The sequence below is a fragment of the Pagrus pagrus genome (assembly GCF_965226575.1).
Source record: "Pagrus pagrus genome assembly, chromosome: 8".
Lineage (NCBI taxonomy): Eukaryota > Metazoa > Chordata > Actinopteri > Spariformes > Sparidae > Pagrus > Pagrus pagrus.
The window spans coordinates 7,450,764-7,473,346 of NC_140192.1; the positions used below are offsets into that span (position 1 = coordinate 7,450,764).

The following is a 22,583-nucleotide window of genomic DNA, read 5'->3' on the forward strand; positions in this document are numbered from 1 at the left end:
GTAGTCAAATGTGGGCAAATGCTTGTGTGCATCCAAAGAGATGTCTTTTATCTTTTGTAGGTGCTGAAGGTTCTCGAAGAACTGTCTACCTTTTATATACTCTGCTTGGTCCGGATGGGGGATTTTGTTCAAAACAGTCTCCAGGCACAGAGCTAAAGCTTTGGAGAGTATTTTGTTATCACAGCAGACTAGACTTGCTGGCCTATACGAGTCACACTTTGATGGGTCTATACCCTTTTAAGGTGGACTGATATCACAGCCTGAGATAGGGTAGGAGGCAGTCACCCATGTTGAAATGCCATTGGGGCTGTGTAAGTGTTGGTACAGCACAAGTGCTAGTTCTCCAGTAAATTATTTATCTAAAATTCAATATGTAAGCTACCAGGCCTGGGGCTTTACCACTCTTCATAGCTTTGATTGCCTGATCAATTTCTTCCCCTTCTTAAAAATAAGACATCATCAGGGTCCAGTGTTGGGTGCTTGATGTCTTTGGAAAAGTTTGAGTCTGAGTGCTTGTTAATATTTATTCTCTGCTCTGACTTGTTTAATAAGCTTTCCTTCTGCATTTATGTGCTTTTATTGTTTTTAAGTCTTGTGCATGGGATTTAAGTGCAATTGCACCTTTTTCAACGTTTTCTTTAAATAGTTTATTGCTCGGTGAACCCATCACGGTGTCCACAATGTCTGCAAATCTAACTGTTCTGTTTGTTTGTGTTTGTCTACACATTGCAGCTGGCAACTTGGGACCCAGTCCATGGCTTGAACGGCACGCTGACAGACAGAAAATTGGAAAATAACATGAGAGGCGTGGTGCTACGGGTTGTCACTGTTCTGGTGAGTATACCCCTTTGTTTTTTTTCTGATCCTGCAATCAAAATGATCTCTTTCACGTTCCCCTGTTTGACAATTGTCCTGCAGTTCACCCAGAAGAATCAAAGACAGACTGTGGGGACTATAACATGTCAGACTTCAACCTTTTGCTCTGTTGTAAATCTGTCCTTCCGTCTGGTTTTCCGCTCGTCATTCAACTGTCTCTGCACTAATGTAGAGAGGGACAGACTGAGAGCTTGTTTGAGTGAATGAAAGTGTCAGACAAACATTTACGAGACGAGTCGCAGTGCTGAAAGGAAGGAGAAAAGTCATAAAAGGTGAAACACAAACAAAACGTATCAAGGTGCGCTTTGTAATGGGCCAAGCTGTAATCATTTCATTAGCTTCTATTCTGACATTTGACCAGTAGATGATGGAGACAGTTGAATTCTTGATGTTAGTGAGACTTCAGCTCTGTCTGTCTTGCCTGCAGCATCGATTTGAGTACATCCCATGAGTGCTTTAAAGATTCACTGCAGTAAATTCTTCATATCCTTTCTTTGAAGTAAGAAGCAGAGAAGAAAGAGATAATGCTAGACATCTTTGTGGCTATCCCTTTTTCTTTTCTATGTTTTTTTTTCTTTTTTCCCCAGTCTTTGATTTTCATCCTTAAAGGGGAAAAAAAGATATGTTATGTGATTTTGAATATCAGCCTTTTCCCCATCATCAGTGTAGAGTTGCTCCTGTATGTTTAATGTATGTGCACATTAATGTACTGTGGTCTATTGTTCTTTTTCCCCTTCATGTTCTGCACCTCTGGTCGTGACTGATGCCTAAAGACAGAAATAGATAGAAATAGTGTGAAATGTCCAGGGTGCTGCCCGGGTGTACTGTTTTCGTTTCATGTGAGAATGGTTGAAAGACACATCCTGATTGTGCGTGTGTGTAAGTGTGTGTGCATGATATGAAGTTTCTGAAGGGACCTTTGGAACAGATTGTTCTGTGTTGCCCTGAGCTGTTTCTACTCTGATATAACTGTTTTTATGTCTGTACAGAGCAATGGTCTGACACAGTACAATGCAGAGGGGTTCTCACCCTGTGCACACACACAAACACACACACATGCACACACATTAACGTGTAAATTCATTCAATTCAATCAGCCAGACTTTCTTATCGTTATCGATTAGTTAATTGGCGATGAGATCATACCACTATTAGGGCCAATGACTCAATCAATACTATTGATTAGCTTGGACTGTATTGATTGTTAAATGGATGTTACCATGGAATGGTTACATCACCGTAATTATGTGTTTATGTCCCTCTACAGGGCTCAGTTGTGTAACCATTCTGGTTACAAATGTGATCGAAATTGATATTTTGCAACCGGGGGATTTAATTTGCGCCCTTCAAACAGCCACATTAAAATGATGTGTTCTAGGTTGGGACATGATTCTCTTTAGATGTGAGACTCTGAAGGTGCGAAATCAGAGGACCTATAAATAACCACTCTCTGACTCTCATACGGTATGTTCCCAATTTAGTTTGATTCATCTCAGCGTCTGAGTTTTCATCTTTTGCTGATTTTCTTCTGTGCTCCTTAATTTTTCCGAGGTTGCACCCGCATTTCTACTCCACATTTATGAGAAGCAAGCTGTGAACGTAGCTACTGCTGCCCAAATAATGCAGCCAATGGCAGACACATTTTTGGAGATAATGAAAGAGCGCTTTTGAACCACTTATTTAATTACAGACACATTTGTACCATAGTTCAGTGTTATAAAGATTGATGATGATTAATGAGATTTCCATTCAAGAAACAAGGAACTATAATAAAGGCCACTTGTTTGTTGGCATACCCAAAATAAATTGGTGAAATTTTGACACACAAGGAGAGGCTTTCATATATAAAACAGGAAAAAAGAAAACTAAAACTAAGGACCATGAAAACTAGTGGACTTTTGTCCTGAAGATTTGTTTATGTGCTACATTTTTACCTTTGGGTATTCAACACTGTTTACAGTTATGTTTGCCATCTATGCCTCTACTTTCAGTGCTGTTAGTGACTGACAATTTACCATTATAATCATACATGTAAGAGTTTATGCGCATTAACCTGTTTTGTCCTGACAGTAGGCATTGGTTTTCTGATCCACAGTTATCAAACCTGACCAGAACAACTGACATCATTTCGTTCATCTTCCAAATCTATTGCAGTCTAAACTGTACTGCATCGCAGTGAGTCTCAAAGAAAGATCAACATGATACTTGAAGTTTTAATCCTGGTGAAAAGACTAGTAGAGAATTGCAACCAAGGTCTGAGGGACATTGCCATTCATGGACTGTCTTAACCCCAAAGCCCTGGTGATGCCCCGAAATGTCCTATCTTACCAGTGAAGGCATACAGGACACAACAAAGACAAAGTGTTGGACCTGGTGAACTCTCGGAAGAACGATGAAGGGAAAAATATGTGGTGCAGCATCTACATAACTCATAAGTCACAAAGTTTAAGATTTAGCTGTTGAGTAACCAATCCACACAGCCCCTCTGTTATTTAGTGAGACATATCTTCCATCTTTATCAAACAGAGACTGGGGGGAAATTCATTTTAAAACAATATGAAATCTAATCTTCTGCAGAGACTGGCAGAGCTTTTCAAAATGCATTTTACACCAATTTTGCAGACAAAGCCAAAGAGTGTTTTTTGAAAGTGCTCGCTGCTGCAAATCACCACATGACTCATGTCATTCCCAGCATTCCCTCTGAGGACTTTTCAAATGTAGTTTCTTTAGTCTTTGTGGAAAATTGCTGTTCCTCAACCCAGTCATGTCTCTGAAAAAACACCCGAGCAGCACTGAGACCACTTGCAGTACTTCCAGTCAAGTGTAGACAGGGAATGAACTTGTTCAATTAGCATAGAAGAAAGAGAGGAGGAGGAGGGAAAGGAGAGATTCCCATCAGAGAGATGGAGAAGTATAAGACAAGCTGCTAGAGAGATGTTAGATGATAGAATGACAAGTGTCGTAGCCTCGATGGATGGATGGATGGACGGATGGAGAGAAAGATGCTGCCCTAGACATATGTTTAGGGAAAGTGGGAGACGTTGTGTGTGGAAAGATAGCCAAATGGTGTAAAATTCACAGCTGGTGAGTGGCAGGGGGGAAGGAAGAGAATGCAAAATAACAACAGAGAGAGAAAAGAGGTAGGAGAGAGACAGATTTGAGTCACAAAGCCAGGTTACACCTCACGTGGTGATTTTTTGTTACAAGATTTTAGTCTTGAAACCATCGACTGAGCATCGATTGAGCCCGGCGGCTCAAAGCCTGACCAACCAGTGAGCTATTGGAGGAGTTCAGATGATTACATGACTCGTTGCCTCTCAGAAGTCAAAACTTGAAATACTCCTGAAACCCGATTTATAGATTTAAGCATTTGTCAGCAACCGTAAGGCCTGCTGCTTTTACTTAATAGTTCTTTTAAAAAAAAAAAATTATTTGGCTGGATGGTTTCAAATAGGTTTGACAATGTTTTCCCAAAAGTCACCATGTTTTACAAGCTGAAAAGGAAAGACCTGTCCCAGCCCAGCAAGTGGAGTGTTCATCTAGTCAGGTGTAGGAACGGCTCATGTCTGTGTCCAAGTGAAGGAGAGAACTGTCATGTAATGTACAGCCAACTTGAAATGACATCTGTGTCAAACAACCTGTGCCCTTTCCACAGAACCGTGAGCTCAGCTAAAATCGTGGGCTGGCTTTGAGACACTAGAGAGACCCGAGGTGCTTTTATATATTCTGTTCTAGCGGTCCTTTACACCAAACATGCTTTCAGACAGTACTTTCAAACACTTCCACCCCCACACACACACACCTACACAGAGCTGCACATGGACAGTTTCTTGCCGCATATTGATTTGCTGCTGCTATTGGTCTGTGTGTTAAATGGTTCGCTGGCAAGCTCGTGTGGGTGGGCAGGTGTGTATGCATGTGTACAGTATGGTTATGTGTGTTTGCGTGTCTTTACCATCGGGCATGTTTACTCGGAATACCAACTGGGAAGCAATCAATGCACATGAGCTAAAATACATTTGATACACATGGAGAGCAAATGGATATGATGAAAAACGGATATACGTTGAATGTGTTTTGAAATGAGAGTCGTTCCTATTTGTTTTCGGGAACATCTCAATGTTTCAGTCAATACGCTGTCGTGCAAACCAATACATATTTATTAGTCTCCATCGCTTGGTTAATATATAGCATGCACCTAGTTTGTGTGGCGGTTACCTTACTCATCAGAGTACTCAAGACCCCCGTTGTCCTACCCTTTAGATATAGAATGGCCGGTGAAGAATAAACTCAAGAATCTCTGAGCTTTATTGTGTGTGTAATATTCTTGCATCCTCATGTGTATGCTGGCTAAAGCAGCTGATTGTGAAACCTTTATATCTAAATTCCCTGCTGTATTCACAGGACCAATTAAATTTGAAAAATGCCATTATAGCTATGTAATGCATGATTTACTTTGGAAATGAGCTTCCAGTGTGAACATTTGGAATAAGGCCTGGGGAAATGGTCGACTGCCATTGTTCCCCAGTTCAACAGGGTCAGCCTTTTTTTTTATTTTTCCCCCACCACGTTTATGTTTGTTTGTTAAGGTACCCGCATAGGGAAGCAATCAGAGGTAAATGGGGAGTAATTCAGTATGTATGGGTGTATGTGTTAGTGGGTGTTCCTGCTTTGATTGATGGACGCTTGTGGTGAGAGAGGGACTTGGCATGCATGTCCACTCACTGCCTAATAGCTTATTGAACAGCAGCAGCTAGCAAGGATTAGAAACTGGCAAGTTAATGCACGGCGTAGCCCGCGTGTGTCTGTATGTGTGTGCTTAATGTGCAGCCAGTATCCAGTCAATAACACAGAGGCCCTCATAAATCTGCAAGACATATTGGCCTAAAACATTTCGCCCATCAATAGGGATTTATTAAAGAAGAGAGAAAAAGAGGGGCGAGAAAGGGGCGGGGACGTAGACGAGAGCTGGAGAGAAAACCCCTCGATGACACACTCGATCCAAGCGCAGTAAATAACATCCAACCAGCTTACTGCTCCCCGAGTTAAAAAAATACCTTGTTTCTCTTCGCGCCATGTTCTCTTAATTGCCTAAAAATGTCAGCATTGCTGGGTGTCATTTAACCTCAACGGGAAGCTGCCCTTTTGGTGCGACGGTGATATCAATAAACAAGAGGTTCAGCCGTCCCAGTGCATTTAAAAATGAACCAATAAAAAACAAATCTGCTGAATTGCATGGTGCGATTATTGATTTTCAACATTTTAATTTGCTTGAAAATGTTAAATAGGGTTATGTTTTAAATAAATTAGGAAACATGGTTCCCTCTGTGAATAAAAAGAAAGCTGAGTAGGGAGCTTTGGGAGCCGAGCCAACGCAAGATTTGGGGAGGGGGGTTCTCTAGATAGGTTCTCCATAGACAGATATTAAGTGAGTCATTGCGTCTATATTGGTATGTTGTCAGCATCTGGTTTGCCTTCACAGCAGCAGCAGAAGGTACTTATTTCATATTGCTTAAAAGAAAAATGTGTGACCAGTGGTATTTTTATTTTCAGCAGTTTACAACTCTTTGTAAATTGCTCATCTAATGTACCCTGTGGTGTTTTTGACCACTAAAGGCACTGTGGAGTAATGTTTAATGACTCCCCATGCTGTTAGTATCTCATATTCTACCAGGGAATGAGAATACCCACGCACGCCACAAGAGAGGCTGATGCGATCCACATTTTAACCACAGGGGTGAGATTTTACCCCGGTTGTGACATTTAACATGTCAGTGGGGTGACAAATCCCATTTGCACCCAGCCCCTCAGGATGGTAATGCATACTGAGGGTTGGGGGCAGTAAGGTAGTTTTCAAAGGTAGCAGCGTGTCAGTTAAAGGGAAGGAGAACAAGACTGAGAGCTGAATGTTAAGCATGGAGGTCTTGAGACAAAGAAGGCTTTGATTTTGTTAGTCGTAGGAAATTAATGCAACCGTCCAGAGCGTCCAGAAGGATGGTTGTAAACGTACCTGCATTTACACTGATAGTGCGAATAAAAATGTGTTGAAATGGACTTTTTTGGACTGGATGTGTAATGTAGGTGCTCACAGAGGTTCTCCATACCATCAGGTTGAGCATCATAGTGGTATAATGGCCACTCGGGTAATTGGGTGATTTAATGCTTGAACGACTGGCGTATCGATCGGCTGCTTGACTGACTTACTGACACACTGATTGATCTTCGCCTTCCAGGAGGAGCCGTTTGTCATGGTGTCGGAGAACGTTCTGGGAAAACCGAAAAAGTACCAGGGCTATTCGATCGACGTGTTGGATGCGCTGTCCAACTATCTGGGCTTCAAGTATGAGATCTACGTCGCTCCGGACCACAAATACGGCAGTTTGCAGCCTGACGGACAGTGGAACGGACTGATGGGCGAATTGGTCTTCAAGGTGAGGAGAATGTACACATGCGAGCACACACACAAACACACTCCAGGCACACTTACAATAATGTAGGAGAGCAATGACATGGGTTGGATACATTTTAGATTTAACCTGTGAAAAGCATATGCAATGAAGGCATTTGTTGCCAATTTATGCACAAGGAGGAGAAGCACACATGCAAGCAGAAGCATGTGCCATAGACGATTTTGGTAAGTAGGTCTATACAGTTTTACCCCTGCTTGCATCACCGTAGTGGCTACCTATAATTTTTAGAATTTAATATGAAGCCATTTTGCTTCTCTGCAAAGCTTTACATAAGCTAACTGCCTCATATATCAGCAAATTGCCTCTCGTCTCATGTCCCAGCAAGAAGTCTTAAATCTTCTACTGCCTTTCTTTTAGAACATCCCCAAGTGTCCCACAAGAAATCTGGTGAGGCTGCTCTCTGTTTTTATGGCCCTAAACTGTTGAACCAATTCCCCTCAGATCTTAGAACAGCTAACTCGCTCGGATTTTTTTTTTAAACAGGAAATTAAAGACCTATCGTTTTCACTTGACTTGTAATTTGGGTGAATTTTTGCTGGTGTCATTGTTAAAGTTTTAGAGACTGCTAACAGTTTTCATGCGTTTGCTTGTTTTGCTTGCATTCCTCTCAGTCATTGCTTTTGCTATTATTGTTCTTTTTTCTGCTTATTTTTATTGTTTATTTTAATATGATTTTGCAAAGATGCAGCAATTTAAATTAATCTGAGTTTGATTTCTCGAAACTGGCAATACAAGCTCAGACTACTTAATCCCTAACGACTGCAGCATGTAGCCAGAAGTGGTCTTGAGAGGGGCCGACCTCAGATATCAGATATGAGATATTGCAAATTGGTGAAAACACAGCAGCTTTTTAATAAATTGGCTGGCTTCGAGTATCTTCAAGTACTTTATGCATTACTACCAACAGACACTTGAACTTCGTCAGTGGGAAGGGAAAACAGGCGATGACGTTGGATTTCACAAAGATGAAGTGGCCTTTAGTTTGAGGGCGTGAAATTGCGGCCGTTGCATGATAACAACTTTAACCATTAGCACAAAGCCTACCAATTTCACTGCTGCTTCACAAAACTTTCGAATCAATCTCTTGTGCTGCCAGGCTGATTGCCCTCAATTTAGGTGCCCAATCTCATTGTTGTAGAACATGCAGGTTTCCAGCGCAGACATGAACAGCCTTTTCTGTCGCCATCGCCAAACAGTATTGATATTTAAGATCATGTTGTCAAAGTCCTGAATATAGTGACATTATAATCAGTCTACTGCAGAAATAAAATAAGAAGCAGAAAAAAAAAGTTGTTTTTTTTCTTTTTCAAACATTTTGGGATCAGTGTCTCCATGAAAAGTTGAAGAAGTCCCAACACATGCACTCATGTTCACTCTACGTTTTTTTCTGCAGAAAGGGCGGCGCACATTTTATTGTGCTACAGAACCTTGTGCTTGGCAAACACTTTGGAAACATTACAAGAAGCGTCTGAATATATAATATATATATATTCTCTGTTCCTCTCCCGGATCTTGATCCCTTAAAACATTCATTGAGTGTTGTCATGAGGAGGCTGCCAGCAAAGAGCTTTGAGCTCACCTCAGCTGCTCAGAGTCACGCCATTCCTTTGTCCCCGAAATAATTTATGGATTGCTAAAACAGGACGCGACAAGAACAAGGCAGTGACAACAACAATGACCTTTTTCCCTTTGATACCAGTAGAGGCACGACTCAATTAATATTTAGCTAGGCATAAGACTGTCACCATTGAAAGTTGACTTTGCTGAAGCTAATTGATAATCCATGATAGAAACTACAACCACCAAAGCAACTCAAGTATTCTTTGGAATTGTATATACTTACTGTGCCAGAAGGAGAGGAAACAAAACATCTTTCATCCTGAAAGCAAATTCAAATGTATTGCCTTCAAGGCTAATGAGCACATACACCACATTGAAAATGCAGAATTACATTTGGACAAAGCTAATGTGCTGTGTGGTCAGAGCTTTAACTGATAGAGGTCAATACAGCAAAGTAATAACCATTTGCTAAACATCTCTCACATAAAATGCTGCTGAAATAGAGCATGCAGTAGGTTACTTACAGCAATTCAACCATCCCCATACAATTTTATACAATAAACATAAAGCTGGTCTTTAATTAACATTTCCCATTCTGTGGATGTGTTCGTGCGAGTGCTTGCTGGTATCTACTTTTCTGTATATGCCCTTTGATGTCTTCCTGGAACTGTACAATGCTACTGCGCATTTTCTTTAGTCTCCATAGGTCAAGGATGTTTTTATGTTCTCAGCAATGTTTTCCCAGAAGTTTCCCATGCTTTTAATTTATTATTTTCTTTTGGCTGTTTGTCAGGCTTAAACTTTTTTTTTTTTTTTTTTTTTTAAGACCGCTCTCCTTCCCCTGACCTTGTATACTGTGTGCGTGTGTTCAGCCGTTGTATTCTCCCCCAAAGCAACAACTCTAAAAATATGATAGAGAAATGCTTTGACCATGAAGCATATTTATGTGTACACAGACGAGCGCAAGGCTGCGAAATCAACTGAACATGCAAATAATTTTGTTTTCCCCATCAGTCAGCAACGCGGTTTATCTCTGCAAAAACCCAATTATACCAGATAATTATTACCCAGAGTGCCCTCTGGAAGTTTCCATGTTGACTGACCACAACAGTCAGCATGGCAATTCATCTCCGCTCTATGCACACACACACACACACACACATACAGAAACACACACACACGTACTTGCATGCATATCATAGTGTTGTCTCAACCAACAGGCATCCTGCAGGGTTTATCCCAATTCTTCTTATGCAGTGTAAGTGACAATTTCTGCACATTTAAGCATTTTGTTTCCTCACTCAACTGTGAAATTAGCAGATTTTTTATTTTTTTTTGCCCACAGTGGATTAAAATTTTTGTTTGTTTTTGTGCGTGTGCAAGTGTGTGTTTAAGTGTGTAATCAGTGTGTGTGCATTTGCCTACAGATTCGCCTAACTTGTCACTGTTAGTTTTTAACAGCAGCAACGGAAAATCTCATTATTAAACCATATTATCTGCAATCTCTTGCACGAGTATGTATTTCAAATACATAAGCACGCACTCACAGCAGCAACTTAAATCCTTGTTATGGAACAAGCAGATGTCTACAGCTGCTCACCAAGCACTGGGGACTGAAAACATTTTAATTAGCCATCATTGTTTTTTGCATTTAAGCTGAGCTTAGCCATTTTTTTTTCTTGGCAGACAGCTCCTTTTTTCTTTTTTTTTCCAACTTAAAAGTCTTTACACGTAAATAATTAAAGCAGTCATTAGTTGCCTCTTAAACATTCCAAGAATTCCAAGTGATGAGAGAGGCTTTAATGTTTGTGGAGGCATACTGACACAAAAGTAAATCAATTGAGTCATGAATGAATGATTCAAAAGTCATACATCAAATGATAGTCAGTTCACGCCGGGCGTATAATGGGCTCGAAAGACAGCTCTTGCATACTTATGTATAGTCCAGAGGCAAAACAGAGCCCAATGCACCTAATGAGGATGTCCATGCATGCTTATATTTGGGCATCCTCCTCTTTTTGACCTTAGTTTTGTCTAAGCACACTTGAAGATGTAAGATACCTTGAAGATCATTGTTTGTGTTTGTCAGGAGAAATATGTTATCTGCATTCAGAGTACTGACATTATGCGGTAGCTATTTTTTTGTTTGTTTGTTTTTTGTTTTGAAATATTGCTTTATCTCCTACACATCTGTCTGTACGCAGATGTGCCATGAACACTTTTTTTTGTAAGTTTTGAAGCAAAATAACAAAACACTTCTGCCTACTGGTGTTTTTTTTTTTGCATTTAATTAAGAGAAAGAACTTTACATACTGTCAGCAAAAGCTCTGCTCTATGAAAACCTATGTTGTTTATCTACCAACAGCCCAGATGTTTTCCGAGTCATTATAAAGTTTCTTAGTACTTAGTATTCGATGCATCCATTTAGATGGTGGGACTCAAAGCACTTACCTACGTTGCGGTACAAAGGTCCACATTTATTAGCTGTGCTCCTCACCTACACATTTTCACAGTGTTGATACTTCAAATTCTTCTCTCACCCTCCGCCTCTTTTAGCGAGCCGATGTGGGACTTTCTGCCCTGACCATCACGCCTGAGCGAGAGAGCGTCGTGGACTTCACCACACGCTACATGGATTATTCCGTGGGCGTTCTGCTGCGCAAGGCCGAACGCACTGTGGACATGTTTGCCTGCCTGGCGCCCTTCGACCTGTCACTGTGGGCGTGCATCGCGGGCACCGTGCTCCTCATTGGCATCCTGGTGTACCTGCTCAACTGGCTCAACCCACCCCGGCTACCCATGGGATCCGTTTCCTCAACAACACTGTACAATTCCATGTGGTTTGTGTACGGCTCCTTTGTACAACAAGGTAAGGAAGGAGACCGGATGGAGGGAGGGGGAAGCATGAGAAGTAAAGCAAAAGAGGGATGTCAAAGAATGAATGAATGAATGTTTGGATGGTTGGATCAGGCTTGAACAGATGATTGAGGTTTGATGGATACGTACAGTAGATGTGGTGGAATGGTAAATACTGACTGTTGTATAAACTTGTATGCCTGTTTCCTTGTGCCTAGTAGTAGCAACAGAAAATGTTGATAATGAAGATAATTCACACTGCAAATATGTTTTACTTCAAAATGTATTTGGAAAAACTAGCTAGTAGTATATAATAGTAATTTTTAGGAAAATATTTCAGGAAAAGTCGTTTTTTTTACACGTCACAAGACTTGTATGAATAATATGAGGCCAGAAGTGATCTTACACTAAAGGTAGGATAGGTTGTGTGGATGGTTATCTGAATAGATGAGCTAAGATATTTTGCCCCTTATTAATTAATAACATCTTGTTTCACGGGGATCATAAAGTGAATTATTATGTAACATTTAGATGTATGAACAGATTAAGTAATGAACAGTTTGTATGTGAGGATGAGTCAGCTGACTGTGGCTGTCTCACATAACATTAAAGGGCCATTGTTGTGGGGAGGACATGATCAACACCTGACAGATGAAGTCAGCCTTCTCATGAGGTCTGCACTTGTTGTCCCGTTGTTACCTAGCAGTATATTTGTCAAGACAATCTGAAAGCCTGGAGAGCACACTATGCTCAGGTCTCCTCTCCATGCCTCGTGTATTAAAGAGGTCGATTCATCGCTGTAATTCTTCAGAGAGTTAGCAACTCTCGGACTTTAACAAGGAGAATTTCCCTCACACTTGGTTATGGAATGAGTGAAGCCAGCATACTGTTCACTCTTGCTTTTTTTAATGAAGTAAGTCCATTCCAATTCTGGAAACCCCAGAGTTACTTGTAGATTTTTATAGTTTATAATTCTTACCCCAGCTGGCAATCACAAGGTGCACCGTTGTGTTTTTACAACATACTTTATTTGCAGGGTCCATCGCAAAGGGAAAAGATAGACGGATAATGGGAGGGGAGGGCATAGAAGAAAAAGTGTGATTGCCAAAGCAATCTAATGTCAAAAAGTAGAATTTTGAATTTAATAGCTGTCCTCTGGGTGCCATAAGTGTAAATTGACCTTTCGTGTATGAGCGCAACAGTCAAATGAGAACAAAAGGGAGGAGAGGTTTTGTTCCAGATGGATTGAGTGGAGGATAATAACCTCATCCTGGTTATCTACACAAAGATTTTCCAGAATCCAGCGGCTCATGCTCAGGTGTGTCGATCAGACAATCAACACCGAGGGAAAGATTTAAATTGCATCAGTGCAGGAATAGAGCCGTGGCGTGGAGAGGAAAGGGCAATGGGAACAGGGAAAAAAATCAGGTTGCATAAATGTGTTCGTGTGTTTAATTGAGTATCCATACATCTTTTGAGTAAAGTATAAAAGAGCAACACTAAATGTCTCCATATTCTTGTGTTTGCATCTGCGCACGTGTGTGTGTGGTCGGTAGAATAATAAATAAGTAACTGCTATCTTCCAATGAGCACAGTGTGCTCCTGCTATCGAGCTCTGAGACTCGCAATAGTTCATTTTTTAAGCCACATTAATTATGCAAATTTTAGGAGTACAGATTTTTTTTTTTCTTCTATTTTACGTTTTTTTTTATGCCCCCTTTCAGGCCCTGAATAAGCAACTGATGAGCATTCCACCGTTTGGTAAATAATCCTCCATCTTGTGCTGCAGCTAATGGTGGTAATGATGATGATGATGATACATGCTAATTGCTGTTTGATATTCGCAATCGTTTCTCTTTTTAGCTGTAATTAACATTTTAGTCATGGCATCATTAGGGAGAAAAAAGGAGAGGGAGAGAAAGGATCCAATTCTTCAGGAGTGGGTTTGTCCTTTGTGTGTGTATACGTTGGTGTGTGCGTCAGTAATAAACTGCACAGTGGGTGTAAGTGTGTGTGTGTGTGTGTGTGTGTGGCATCAGGTGCATGTTCTTCATGTGAGAAGAGCTGTGCTTTAGCCACAGGTAATTCGTTTTTCTGATTTGGCTGGCCAGAAATATCCTTCACAAAATTAACTGAGCATGAACAGACTACTGCCACAAGGCTAAGTGGGCTGACCTTCACCGGCTCTAAAGTCACCGGGTATGTGCTTTACTTCCATCTCAGTAACCATTTTGTAAAGCAGAGATGTCAGCCTTCAGACACATGATAACTTCAGGTTTTGCATCAGGGTCCTGTGCCTTTATACATGACGGACGCACCCACTTGTCATTAAAAACCCGCTTTCTCACTTCACCCCAGCAGCACAAAGGGCAGTCTGGTGAGACATCTCATTCATGCTGTATTGTCAGACAAGCTTATCTCGATGACTGACTGCCAACCCTCCTTGCGCAGAAGTGTTTGGATTAGCCAGGTCCACCAAGGTGCTCGCACTCATCACGTAACCAAGGCTCGATGTGGAACCTTGGAAATGAGCGGGGCGACGACCAGCAAGCTGTAGCTGATATGCTGGACAGGGCCCAAGAGGTTGCTCGACCCCTTGTAGAATGTGCCCGCAACCCAGCCGGGTCCTGAAGGCCTGAGCTGGAATAGGCCGGTGTAATAACATCACCTATTCAGTGAGAAGGTCTTTGTTTTTTTGATGGGCTTACACCTGCTGAGCTTAGCTTAGGAATCAAATTGTCCTGCTTCCCAAAGGCCTTTGTTACACATAAGTTGCAAAGCGCAACCTTTGCACAAAATAAGGAAAAAGCTGCCTCGTCCACTGCTGAGCAAGCACCACCTTTGGGATGAAAGCATTAAGCTCCAAGGTCATCCCCAAGGGTTCCAGGGATGAGCCGCATGCGATCAGAGAGCGTGAATATCACTCACAGCTAAAGCAGTGGCTAAAGACAAAAGCAAGTCCACCTTTAGAGGCAGTATTTTCATGTATATGTGTCAGCACGAGCCTGAAACAGATGGTTGGTGCGCCTCTCCAGAACTACAGTCAAATCCCAAACCCAGGACTTCGGCTTTGAGTTGGTGTCTCGGTGCACCATTCATACAGTGACCAACAGGGGGATGCTGGCCTGCCGTTTTATCTTCAAAACCAACAAGCAGAAATAGCAGCCAAGTGCACCCTGATAGAAGAAAATGACTTCTTTTTGTCAGTTCAGTCCGGCAGAATGGACAGAATTGAACTAAATGAACACTGAAAGGGGATTTCCTGTTCTAAGCCAGGCCCATAGGGCGAACTGCAGGGAAAGAAGGTCCTGTTCAACAGGGCAGAGAGGAAGTGAGCATCACTCCAGAATATCTCTTTGCGTGCAAGAGAGTGTAACTGTCAGAACGTAGATATCCCTGACGGTTGTTATAGACCGCGTGGTCGTATTGTGTGATGTTTGTTACACTCCAGTAAAGGGCAGTGTTTTTTTTAAACGTTGTGTTTGTTTTTTTCTAATGAAATATTGTACCCGCTGCACCCTCGGCTGTGTGCCTGGATGCGTCAGTGAACAAACATTTACTTCCACAAAGTGTTTGTGAGTGGTTTTCAGACTTGGAGTGTCGCTCTGAAAAGACCAACACTTGAACTGAGCCTCTTCAACACTTGGCTGGAACGTGCAAACTGAGCTCCAAGCCCACGCATCGCCGAGAGCAAAGGGTGGCACTGGAGGTGTCCGTTCCATTCTGAGGTCTGTCAGCTAGTGGGCTTGCCCTGAATGACAAGTGATATATGAAGGTGGATGGCCTTGACACATGTGTCCTGACTGCCAGCATCTTCGGGCTAGCTTAACGGAGTAAATGCTTCCTTGAAAACGCAGGGGGGGGCTCATCCCATAGTGAGGTGAAAGGGAACACACACACACATACACACAACACATGTACACTGAATATTCATACAGCAGTTTTCTTGCGGCAGCACCTGTATGATGTCCCAGACCTTTGTGCTTCACCCTGAAATATTACCCGTAGGGAAAATTGATTCAGATGCAAACACACACATTCCCACAGCAGGAGGGAGCAAGAGATGAGCGATGGGGGAGAATACTCAAACATGACGCCGGAACTTTGCTTTTGGCTGGAAACACTTTGAGACGGTGAAAAGGAGAACGAGGGAGGTGCAAAGGGATTACACTGATGTCTCGCTCCTTTCTTTCTCCTTTCTCTACCTTTGACAATTTCTTTCTATCCGCTTCCCTTTCTTATACTTCAATTTATCTCTTGTTTTGTGTCCTTTTGTCCTTTCTCTTCACTTCCTCCTCCGTTTACCCCCCCCAGTTGACTTTCTGTTTACATCTCAGTCAGCCGTCTGTGTGTGTTGTGCCAGTGGAGGGAGGGTCACAGAAAGGAAGCGAGAGAGGGAACGGGAATAGTGGGAAAAAAAAATGTCTGCACTCCGTGTACTCCATAAATTATGTGTAATTGGTCTCAAGGAGAGCGAGAGAGACAAACAGAGGCAGAGAGGGAGGTTAGGAGGTAAAGAGACACAAAGGGAAGGAGTTCATCTGACAACATTTGCTGGTTGGTTTTATATTTTGTGAACTGCTTCATCAAAGGCAGAGTGCAAATGTGGGATTTGTTTTTTATTATTCAACAGTAATACAATATCTCATCAAACGGAAGCACCTCAAAGAGCAACTTTGACCGAAAAGAAACATCACAGAGTTGATCCAATAAGTATTTTTTAAAGATGTGTAGCAGGAATAAATAAAAAGTCAAAAGTCCCACATGCACACTTAGTAACCTTAGCAATATTGACAAAACGCTCTGATTATTTACCTCCAATCTTTGAAAAAGAGGCATTGAAGGAGATTGAACATAAATTTATACAGCGCTAACTTTACAAGCAACCATCAGGTAAAGGATGCGAGAGGTGGATATACAGCACACTCCGTCAGAGCGAGGTCACACAACACATCACCCGCTGTGACAAAAAGTTGTCCATACTTTGAAGAGCAATAAACCACGCCGAGGGAGAGGAGTGTAAGGTCAAGTGGTCTTTGGTGCAAAGTATGAATAAACAAGCGGTGGAAAATCAAACGTAGCGCTGACCTGTAGCGCACAGACAGATGCTGTTCCTGCTGTGTAGAACCAACCAAGCAGCGACCTCCAGGAAAAAAGAAAGGAAGCCAACAAAACCAAAAAGTGCCACTTGAGGCTAGCTCCAACAGTGATTTAATCCCCATCGACCACCATATTATAAAGCCCAGTTTACAGCATGGATATACATGTTTAGAGCCTGGGACAGAAAGCGATTTCGGTTTATGAGGCGTGAATATCCATATAACCCACTTGTCTAAAATACAGTATAAGGCTCAAAGTTATGTATTATTAAAGGCATGGGGGCGTTGAGCCCCCTCACTGAGCTTCACAACGGCTCTTCAGGAACCTATGGGTGATGTCGCCGAGACCACGTCATGTTTTATGCAGTCTTTGCAGAACTTTGACTCATATTGTAAGCATGCAGATGAGGTGGATAATGGGAGAGACCATCTACTAACACACATCTGTCCTGGTTGTTGTTGTTCAGACCTCGATCGCGGTTTTGGTTTTCTTTTGAAAGCAGACAGCGTCTCCGTTGATGCCGACACAAATTTGATGTGGGTGTTTCAGCAGTGAGTCAGAGAAGCGGGAATATGGGGAACATGATTTGCAGTTGATCACACAAGAGTTTAAATAAGGGCCAGAGACAGAATGAGGTATGTAAGTAGTGTGTGCAGAGGGGACGATGAGTGGATGTGATTTAAAGAGGATGTGAAATGTTTCCTAAGGAGATTAATTTTCAGCTGCAGTTGGTTACACTTTGGCCCTGGCTGAGGTGAGAAGGTCATTCCAATATTTTTCAGAGCCAGGAGGGGAGGAGAGTTGAGGCTGGGATGAGTGATTACCAGGTCACATTATTAGGAGAGCCAAGCACACAACATTATCAGAGTGCAGGGCATTGACTGGGCTGGTATGGAGAGCCTGGACAGCCCGTGGCCTGGAGGGATGGGAATGCGCACTCATTTGCAGACTTGTACGCCAGGTTGTGGATTTGAAATGAGCCACCACAGGCTGTCAGCGGGGGTGAGGGTGACATGCAAGAGCCCAGGAAGAAGGAAAACAAGACCTACAGCAGTTGCAGGGAGTGCGGTCAGGAGAAAGTTGCAGTACCTCCGACGCAAGTTTCAACGAGCTGAGCAGCAGTAAAAGCAGAATATGCTTGAAAGCAAAAAAAAAAGCCTTTAGATGGCAGACACATTCATACATGGCGCGGAATGAAAGTGTTTTTCGTTGCGGAGGACGATAATGCCGCTCAAATTAGAGTCCGTAAAGTGGATTAAACATTAATTTTCTATGGATATTGGAGACAGAACAAAACCAAAGGCAAATTAAAGTGACCATTTTGTTACTGTGTTTGAGTCATCTGGAGACTTCTATTGAACATCCAAAGCAAATGTAGTAATGATGCAATTAATTTGTGATCCATTTCATTAAAAGCAAACCTCAAAGAGCTGGAAAGAAAAAACCTAATTCTAAGAAAGAAGAAAGAAGAAGACAGATAAAACACCAAGAAGTCAAGAAATAGCAGTAAAAGCAGTGCAAAGATAATTTAGCAGCTGTGCTGCAGAAGAGAGATTTCTGGGCCAGTTTGAAACAGAAAGCTCCGGATCTGAGATGCCCTCATGTGTTGCTTGGGTGGTTAGGTTCTGCAGGCCAGAGAGCATCTGCAACAGATTATATTTGGAAACTATCTATGAAACTCCTTTCTTGTTGTTTCTAGAAAGGTATTTATTTATTTATTTTTGGTGCAGAACTGCAGTCTCCGAGCGAGGAGAAAGCCGAAGTGGTCACAGTTATCAAACCGACCGTGAACTCTGCTGCGATTGAAATGTTCAAACGGACGACAGAAGCTGGCATTCGAAGGAGGCATCTCTGCCGATGTGTAACCTGTGTAGGAGTAAGGGCGGTGCTGTAACGCAAGTCAGAGGGCAAAATTAAACCAAGAGAGACAGAGTGTAAGGGCGGACGCGTTACCCTCTTCCTTCATCCCACTTCCTGTGTTGATACCTCGCTGTCTCCCTTCATCCATCTCGCCGTCTCTTCACTTCCTCTTCTTCCTGTCCTGACTCCTAAGTTCTGCCAGCCAACGTTTGAGCCAAAGCAGAGCAGTCAAAAGCAAAACTCTGGTGTCACGCTGAATATTTGTCTTTCAGAAATCTCTCTCAGAGTCGCTCTCTCTGTCTTTTCTGGTGTTCTCCCCTAATTAATGTCCCTACCAGTGGGGGAGAGGGAAGACACCGTGGAGAAACAGACTGTGTTTTTGTGGGTGTGTGTGCAAATGCGTGTGTTATCTTAGCATGCAGCCCCACTGTCAGCGTGAGTGCTGCTGTCTCTCAATTAGAGCAAACTTTGTGGGAAATACATACACAGCCACACGCATACGCACACTGTGAATTAGCTGTTTTCACTGTATGAGAGAACTGCACAGACAGTCCAACACAAACACACAGGGAGGGCCATAGGCCATAATCAACACTTTCATTTCTCCATCTGCTGCTCCGAATCTCTCCCTCTCTCTCTTCCCCTTTCTTTTATTTTCCTCTCACACACTCTGCGCCTCCCTTTTTGCCCCTCGCTGCGCATCTATCCATCTATATGTGTGAGTAAATGTGTGTGTTTTCCTTTCATATCCTCGTTTGAGCACCGTATAGAAAAATCCCAGATTGTTTCTCTGTTTCCTTCCTATCCTTCCTCTTGTATTTCATCCCTCCTTCCCTCCATCTTCCAATTCTTTCTACTTACCGCTGAGTCTTCGCAATGTGAGGTGCGTTCACATTCAGCACTCCCCGTTCTCTCTCTCGCTTCCCTCTACGTGTCTCTCCCTCCATCATTATCTCTGTTTCTGCTGCGCCATACTGCTGGGAATCCAACGTTATCATCATTTTCGCGCTCTCTTCCTCTCTTTTTCTCCCTCTCTTCGCCTCTGTATGACTTCCTCTAATCCATTATCCCTCTCTAACGACTCTGTTCTGCCGCTGTGAAGTGGACCCAACTTTAGGACGCGCGTCCCTCCTGACTGTGCCCCTCTATCTCTCCATCTATCCTCCCTCCTTTCTTCTTTCGCTCCCTCACACAGTCTCACCGAGGGCTAGAGAGACGTGCCACGGCGAAAAGAGACCGTCCCTCAGCAGCTCCATTAAATGCGCGTCTCTCCCGCTCTCTCCTCCACTGTGTGCGCTCTTGTTTCTGTCACAGTTGCTTCCTTTCCTTTCCTTCTTCGCCACTTGCCCTCCCTCCGTCCACTACTTTCTTACTGCTCGCCTGTAATGAGGTCCAGCTGTTTCCAGTTCAGCCACATCCCATTCAAACCTGCTTTCATCCCATCTGCCCTCCATGCAAACTGTCCATCCATCCACTGTAACCACATTACCAAGTAAAACACACGCAGTATGTTTTGTAAGTTTATATTGTAACATATTAGAGACGTGTATGATGCATCTTACGGGCTGAACAGCAGAGAAGTATATTTGCAAAGCAGATACACTTGGCTTCATCTCGACAAGCTACAACATTAATGCTGCTGACATAAATATAATATGATATAATATAATATGAATAAAGACTTTGACAAGAGCCATTCTGCTTAATGAGATCTTTTAATACATGCTAAGGTATTAAGTGCTTTTTTTGCTGAAAAAGCTTCTGCACTTCATTTAAAATGTTGAAAACCAGAATTTCATACTTTATTTAATATACTTGTGTTTAATCTTGCCCTAACTGGTTTTTTTTCTGCCACTTGGGGGCAGCTGCCAAGAGCTGACAACAGAACAATGACATAAAACCACCCTTTAAGTTCATAAGGCTTACTGTTTTTACACATCCAGCAGACACGGAGCAACTTTAGCAGTCGTTTGGAATCGTGTTTGTGTCCTCCTGATTTAAAGTAGTGCTTCACTGCTGGAAAACTAGGCTGTCTATGCAGCAGACAGTTATTTTTTTAATTTGGTGCGACATGACTAGAGAAAACATGGAAAATGGGCTGCGGTATTCCCTATAGCTCAAAAGGTAGAAAGCTTAAAACAACCAGAATACACAGCCAGCTTACAAAAGACCATTTCATATTACAGCTACGCAGTGCACTAAAATATGTCGTTGATAACATTTTAGGAGAAAAATAGACAATGACGAGGATCATGGTTCAAATGTGATCAGCACTGCAGAGTTTTTCCAGCCTCCGTTTTCACGATACAGCAACAATATGGCGACCACTTCTGGTTCACAATCTTTCACTTTTGCAGCTAAACAGTCTGCTAACATATGTTTCTCTAAACATTTTAGATGAGAAATAGGCAGTATAGGACCAGATTCTTGGTTTATAGTTCATCAGCACTGCCAAGTTTTGACAGTTTGACCCTTTCTGCATTTTGCATCATCACCGGCAAAAGAGTGGGGGTTTCTGGGTGCAGGCAAAATGCAGAGAATTTTCAACATTCTTCATTTGTATATACTACCAACATTGTAGTGATACAAAGCCGGTTGAACATCATCAAAGTTCCCATTTAAGTCCAACTTTCAGTCTCCTTTTAGCTCCGTTTAGGTCTTCACCATCTCCTGAGGGAAATGTTTGCCTTTCAGCCGCTAAATGCTCCAGTTTGTGCTCAAGCTAGACACTAAAGACGTGCTTAGTATTATGCAGTTAAGCATATGTAGGGTTTATTTCAAGCTTTTCGCTGAAAACAGCTTCCTGCTGTGGCAGAAAATGATGCTATGATAGCTGTGAAAGAGAACCAACACAGTAAAGTTGTGGGCCAAAGATGTTAAAACGCTGCTATAGAGCTGGTAGGAACTGCAGAGTCGGGTGATAATTATCTGTACATATGTCGCTATGAGCAATGCCTTTCTAGTATGTCACTGTTAATACAGGAATGCAGGTTGCACCCCCTTTAAGAAAGGATCTGAATACTCCATCCACCTCATCCACAGTCCATAATATGTGGGTGAAATGGTCAAAAAATGATCCCAACGTCTAGAGGATGTGAATACTTGAGACTCAAAGGATGGATTGTGGGCGCTTTAAACACATCTCTGTCTGCTAGTATACATAATAGCGAACATTACAGATTCAAAACGCATAACAGAGTGATATTCAACAGTCGCAGACCTTGCACAAGGCGCACGTTCAGCAATTGGAAAATGGAAACGTGCCTCCTGTCTGGGTTTCCATTGTCGTCATATGGGGCAAAAGATCTGGCCTTCAGCTTTAATTGCCCTGCCTCTCTCCCGCTGGTGGAGCCCGGAGCTGCAGCCACCAGCTAAAATATGTCTTTCATATTACCCAGCATGCATGCACTATGCATGTCAGGGTATAATGTATGTGTTGACACTCACATGCTGTTAGCGCTCTCTCACACTTTCTCGCTCTATCTACATTGAATGTTTAATCACGCTGGTTACGTTGCCCTGGCGAAACATCTCCTGCTGCTCCTCCAAAGTAAATGTCACATTCATCTGGAGACCACAAACAGAGACCCGGGCGCACAGACGGAGGGATACCCTGCAAACATTAGAACATATATAACATAACGTTGCCTCTGTTTTACTGAGCATATTGTAGTAATGCCCGACCAAAGATTTATACCTCCCATAAAATATATATCTGTCAAAGCAGCCCAGAAGCACACTTGAAATTGGCTGGTCTGGCTTTTTTTCCACCAAGATTCTTTCACCAGGGAGTCGGCGAAGCTGCAGCAAGCAGGGACAGTAATGAGAAGGGCGGCTTAATTGTAATACAAGCATATTTAT

At 42.4% G+C, this 22,583-nt stretch overlaps 1 protein-coding gene across 3 annotated transcripts in view; it reads left to right on the forward strand.

Moving 5' to 3' along the window:
* The window catches only part of grid2 (glutamate receptor, ionotropic, delta 2), a 476,444-nt gene that overhangs the window by 363,160 nt on the left and 90,701 nt on the right, over positions 1–22,583 (forward strand). For all 3 annotated transcript variants that reach the window (XM_084359835.1, XM_084359836.1, XM_084359834.1), the window contains exons 9-11: positions 733–834; positions 7,110–7,307; positions 11,463–11,775. In XM_084359835.1, the coding sequence (XP_084215961.1) occupies positions 733–834; positions 7,110–7,307; positions 11,463–11,775 (613 nt within the window). The remainder of the gene's footprint in view (positions 1–732; positions 835–7,109; positions 7,308–11,462; positions 11,776–22,583) is intronic.